The sequence below is a fragment of the Chionomys nivalis genome, chromosome 9, assembly GCF_950005125.1.
Source record: "Chionomys nivalis chromosome 9, mChiNiv1.1, whole genome shotgun sequence".
Classification (NCBI taxonomy): domain Eukaryota; kingdom Metazoa; phylum Chordata; class Mammalia; order Rodentia; family Cricetidae; genus Chionomys; species Chionomys nivalis.
Window position 1 is genome coordinate 82792330 of NC_080094.1, and position 6000 is coordinate 82798329.

The 6000-nt window shown below is 41.4% G+C and overlaps 1 protein-coding gene across 9 annotated transcripts in view; it reads right to left on the reverse strand.

Moving 5' to 3' along the window:
• The window catches only part of Ambra1 (autophagy and beclin 1 regulator 1), a 199627-nt gene that overhangs the window by 94131 nt on the left and 99496 nt on the right, over positions 1 to 6000 (reverse strand). For all 9 annotated transcript variants that reach the window (XM_057780610.1, XM_057780612.1, XM_057780608.1 and 6 more), the window contains 2 exons: positions 5705 to 5785; positions 4842 to 4942 (listed from right to left, as the gene is read on the reverse strand). In XM_057780610.1, the coding sequence (XP_057636593.1) occupies positions 4842 to 4942; positions 5705 to 5785 (182 nt within the window). The remainder of the gene's footprint in view (positions 1 to 4841; positions 4943 to 5704; positions 5786 to 6000) is intronic.

Sequence of the window (6000 nt, forward strand, 5' to 3'; positions counted from 1 at the left end):
AATAGTGAATTAAGTACATCAGGCTCACATCTGCCAGGAACAGATGCTCATTAGGATGAAAGTCAAGAGGATTATGCAGGGCAGATAACATACCCTACATTACTCAGACCTTATCTTCAGAACATTTTTGTTCAAGTAATTAACAGTAAGCTAATCCTATGCCAAGAGTTCTCGTTTCACTTCTCTGAGGCCTCAAACATATCAAAAACTATTACAAGCTTAAGAACTTTTTGGTAGATACTCCCTACTTGAACTCAAGCAAAGTGGCTCAGACAACACAGAGTTAGGCAGATCAGTTTTAATCTTCCAACTCTCCCTTCTCCTAATATTATGTTGGGCAAATGACTTAACTTCTCTGAGCTTCAGTTTTCTCACCTGCCAGGTAGAAGTGCTAACACTAATATCTATTACACAGGGTCGGAACAAGGGTGTACAGAGATAGTGTAAGGGAAAGTACTAAGGAATACACCTAGTCCACCGAGGCTGTGGCTAGCTTAATTACATTCTTTGCTAAAAAGTCAGCTGGGAGGGCTGGAGAGATGGCTCAGCGGTTAAGAGCATTGCCTGCTCTTCCAAAGGTCCTGAGTTCAATTTCCAGCAACCACATGGTGGCTCACGACCATCTGAAATGAGATATGATGCCCTCTTCTGGCCTGCAGGCAGACACACAGGCAGAATATTGTATATGTAATAAAGAAATAAATATTTTAAAAAAAAGTCAGCTGGAAGAGCTTTCTAGAATGCAACAATATATGTGTTAGAGATGCAATAGCACTTAAGGGTATATATATTTCTTTAAGTATGTATGGGTCCAGAATCTGTGCTACCCTGCATTGATAGATGGTTGGAGACCAGTAGGAATCTGCAGAATTAAAGAGACTGCACCAAGACAAAAGAGAAGAAATAAAGATTAGCAACCTGCTAGCACTCCGGTGCAATGGCTTCATTTGTCTACAATCATTTCCAGGCTTTGGTGGGAGAAAGCAGATTAAAAGGATCTTAATTTTGCACAAATCTACTTTTACTGATAGAATAGATTTGTTGAGAGACTCATTTGTCACCACAGTACTCGTCACAAATCCTGAGACTGCAGTTGTGTGCTCGTTTTATCCTTCTACATCTGCCGAATTTTTCTGCAAAAAGTCACTCCCCATACAGAGGTTCTGCTTATGTTTGGAACCAAAAAATGAGCAGCACTTTAAGGTATGACCTACGACCAAGACTTCAAGGAGGGCAGGGGTTCTGTCTATTCGTTCAGCCTTCTAGCCCAGAACACTGCCTGCACGGGAGCAACTTCAGAATAAGTATTTCCAAACGTAACTGTTTTGAGACCACCACAGTCTTGTTGCAATCACAGAAGAGAAAGTATTTTTCCAGGAAAATTAAAAGACCAATTTCACTTGCACTCTTGAAAGCCATTATTATAGCACCTTAATTACATGATCACAAGTTAAGTTTGAGAAAAAAACAAAAATATCTATATCCAGAAGGCTCAGAAAAAAAAAGCTATTAATAAGATTAATTATAAGATTTCCCTCAGCAAGCACCACTCAGATATAAAGGGTCATGCCTAGGAACCACCATTTAAAACAGAAAAAGTGGAAAAAACAAAAAACCTCTGAAGATCACTGAGAGATCCCTGGGAGCCCTTTCTGTCCTCTGTGTAAAGTTCTTGGAAAAAGAATTCTACTTTGATGTTTTGTCTTTTTTTTTTTTTTTTAGCTTTGAAGCCTGTCCTGGAACTAGCTCTTATAAACCATGCTGGCCTTGAACTCACAGAGATCTACCTGCCTCTGCCTCCAAGTGCTGGGATTAAAGGCGTGCCACCACCACCCGGCTTGCTTTATCTTTTTAAAATAACTACGGGGTGGCAGACTAGGAAAGTAACTTGGAGTATAAATATTGGAGGCCATTGCTGGGCTCAGTCCTGTCTCCTCTACTTTCCAGCTTTACGGCTAAGGCCTGCCCAGAGTCACCAGTGTTCCCTCCACCACTCATTATATAATACCAGATGTCTCAGAACTACTGCAGGATTGAAACAAAATTTTCCTAAAGTACTTAAAATGCTTCCTAGAACATAGTAACACCCCTGGATTTTTGTTGCTGTTACTATTATAGTGCTGCAATTTTCTAAAGGAAAGATAAAGAAAAATGACACAGCTGTTAACAGACCATGGAGGGACATCTAAGTATGTACTCATGAAGACAGCTTCATAGGAAGTCACAATAGGCATACTCATATTGCTATTGAGAAAACAAATACTAATGATGAACAGAAACAAGTGCTAACACAGGCATGAGGTTCTAGAAGTCTAGACTTCCTTCTCTTGGTGCCATTTACAATCATTTGATAGATAAATTCTCTCAGTAGATGTCATACCTATGTACAACCGATAAAATGCTAGAAAAAGCACCCTAGACACTGGTCAGAAAGTAGGGAATGAAAAGTAAAGGTACAGAATTACTAGAGCAAAGGCAGAACGGAAATAAACTATGCGGCTGTGTACACACACACACACACAGCTTAACACAAAGGAAATGGATTTTGCTGGCAGCAGAAGAGCGAGATGTGCCATGCTGCGTGCTGGAGGCAGATGTCTGGCACAAAGAAGGGGGCAGAGGAGCTCTTTGGCATCATTGCCCGGCAGCAAGTGGTTATCTTTCACAAGCTTTCGGCTAAGCCACACAGCAGTGTCAGGCAAAGAGAGGCACAAATCCATTCTCTTTAACAACTAGGTCCACAGCCCTCTTTTGACCGCTGTCTGGAGATAAGGCCCATGAAGTTCTAGTGTCTGGCAGAGAAATGCCTGAGCGCTATGGCATTTGAAAATTTGATGCTTGGGGCTGGAAAGATGGCTCAGCGGTTAAGAGCACTGTCTACCCTTCCAAAGGTCCTGAGTTCAGTTCCCAGCAACCACATGGTGGCTCACAACCATCTGTAATGAGATCCGGTGCCCTCTTCTGGCCTGCAGGCATACATGGAGAATACCGAGAATACTGTATATATAATAAATAGACTAAAAAAAATGAAAGAAAGAAAATTTGATGCTAAGTCAAAGGCATTACTTTGGGGAGGATCAGATCTTATGGACTGGCAGCTGCCACAGCAGTATTCTTAAAATACTAAAACAAAGCTAGGCCTGGTGGCTCAGGCCTTTAATCCCAGCCTCTGGGGGCAAAGGCAAGCAGATCTTTAAATTCAAGGCAAGCCTGGTCTTCAAGGATACAAGTGAAACCTTGTCTCAAAACAAAGTTCCCTAAAATATCAGGGTTTGGGGCTGCACACTTTTACACCTGTGACGTCAGCACTTGGGAGGGAGAGGTCAGCCTGGTCTACATAGCAAATTCCAGGGCTAGGGTACATGGTAAGACTGTGTTGCTCCCCGCCCCAACACCCACAAAAAAAAAAGGAAGGAAAAAAGAAAAAGAGAGAGAGAGAGAGAGAGAGAGAGAGAGAGAGAGAGAGAGAGAGAGAGAAAGAAAGAAAGAAAGAAAGAAAAAAAGAAAGAAAGAAAGAAAGAAAGAAAGAAAGAAAGAAAGAAAGAAAGAAAGAAAGAAAGAAAGAAAAAGAAGCCTAACAAAGCAAATAGCACACAGCACTTTCATAGTCCTTCAGGGCCATCTTCTCACCAGCTGCCTTTAAAAAAAAAAAAAAAAGGTGTTTTGTCTGCGTGTATATCTGTATAAAGATCTCAGGTACACTGGAACTGAAGTCACAGACAGTTGTGAGCTGCAATGTGGGTGCTGGAAATTGAGCCCGGGTCCTTCAGAAGAAAAGCCAGTGGTCTTAACTGATGAGCTATGTCTCCAGCCCCCACCAACTGCCTTTCTACCTTTAATCATTACATGACCCAGGGTTTTAGGAAACAGGGTGCTATTTAAAATTTTCTAATCAAAGACCTTTTTAAGATATGCCTAATACAACTGAAGTTTTATACATTTTCAGACATAATTTTTTTTTTTTTTGGTTTTTCGAGACAAGGTTTCTCTGTGGTTTTGGAGCCTGTCCTGGAACTAGCTCTTGTAGACCAGGCTGGTCTCGAACTCACAGAGATCCGCCTGCCTCTGCCCCCCAAGTGCTGGGATTAAAGGCGTGCGCCACCACCGCCCGGCTCAGACATAATTTTTATAAGTTGGCAGTGAAAGTGATGGCAAGGGGCAAAAATGTAATGTTGAAACAACCTTCACCACAAAAAAAAAAAAAAGTTTTCTGTTTTGTTTCCTTTTCTGGATACTGTCTAGAAGTAGCTGCATACATGTCCCTGAACCTGGTCCCATCATGCCTCAGAGCCCCAAAGCATGGGTCACTTAGGAAATTCACTCATCATAAACTACCTCAGCAGCATGTGCCCAGCCTATTTTCTGCAATGTGGAGTTCTAAGCAGGCTCCACAAGTCTCTCCCGCCTCCTTCCTCATAAAATTCCAGGCAATGAAATCTTCATGTGCTGGCGAAGCAAAGAGGTGTGTATTAAGCTCTTAATTAAAATCACAGGATCTTGTCATGAGTATCTCAACAACTGAAACATGAACAAGATACCTTTATCATTCAATTAAAAAGTATAGACAGCCAGAATTTGGTTACCTATATTAAGATATGGAAGGTTTTAAAAATTTCCTTCCTTTTTTTTTCCTTTCTTTACTAAATGGCCTGAAGGAACTAAACAGGAGAAACAGTGTCTCATCCCTACTGATTCTTGCCTGGAAGTAAGAAACTGCATATAGGACCCAACAGATGTTTAGACAGACGCTAAGAGACCATCATATCAAAAGAGAGGAAAGAGGAAGAAGCTTTAGCATCCTGTCTTTCACAATTTTAAAATCCAAAGAAATGTTTCCTTACCTGCTAGTACCCTGTTAACAGAAGAGTGAGTAGCCAAGCCAGGCTGTCCACGTTCATGAAAAATCCCAGCATAAGGCAAGTACTCGGGCAGCAAAAAGCGCCTGTAAGAAGGGATCACACGGAAGAAATCAACTACAGACGATCACGGAGTCTCAAAGTCATCGGCTAAGTAAGGCTGGGTATAATGGTGTACAACTAGAATCCTAACACTTGGGGGGCTAAGGCATGAGGATTACAAGTTCAAGGTCAGACTTGGCTCAGGAACGTAAATTGTAACATAATATAGCCTAAAGGATAAACTAACCTAAAAATCCACAGAAGCTCAAAAAGGTACAAAAAAAAAAAAAAAAAAAAAAAAAAAAAAAAAACACACCCCACACCCACAGGATTTGTCCTTTTGTAAATCTGTAACTTGTTACCATCCTTTTTCTAAAGTAAAGCTAGCCAGGTGTGATGGCACACATGCCTCTAATCCCAGCACTCACAGAAGAGGCTGACAGATTTCTGAGTTCCAGGCCAACTTGGTCTAATAATGAGTTCCAGGCCAGTGAGAGCAACATAGTAAGACTGTACAAGACTTCCACATTTGAGCAGTATACTTTTGGTGCCATATTTCTAAGTACTGTGTCTAACTATCTCCCCATAAAATGTTTAGGTGGCAGACTAGAATACAGACTCTTAGGAAATAATTTCATACATGGAAAATCCAAAGTCAGAAGTTAAGCTAAATTCTAAAAGTCTGGGTGGTGTGGCTCAGTGACCGAATACTGTTCTAGCCTGGGCCAAGGCCCAATTGAACCAAACAAAAATGAAATCCTAGGCTTTCATCAAGGATCCTTCTATGCTTAAAACCCAGTTCTTACCTCGGGACAAAGCGTCCAAGTGAAGGTGCAGACATTCTGGCATTGCGGGGAGCTCGGTGCCGAGATCTGTCACCACTGTCCCTGGAGAAAACAGAGAGACTACACATTAGACAGTGACGGAAGCAAAGTCACACACCTGCCACCAACACAAGCATCTGCAAACTAAACTGCTACACTCAGGAGAGATGCCCAAAGGCAGCACTCATCTGTAGGCTAACTGGTCAGTAGTACCCTCAAGACATTCTGAAAGAATTTTCTTTTTTTCTTTTCTTTTTTTTTTTTTTGGTTTTTCGAGA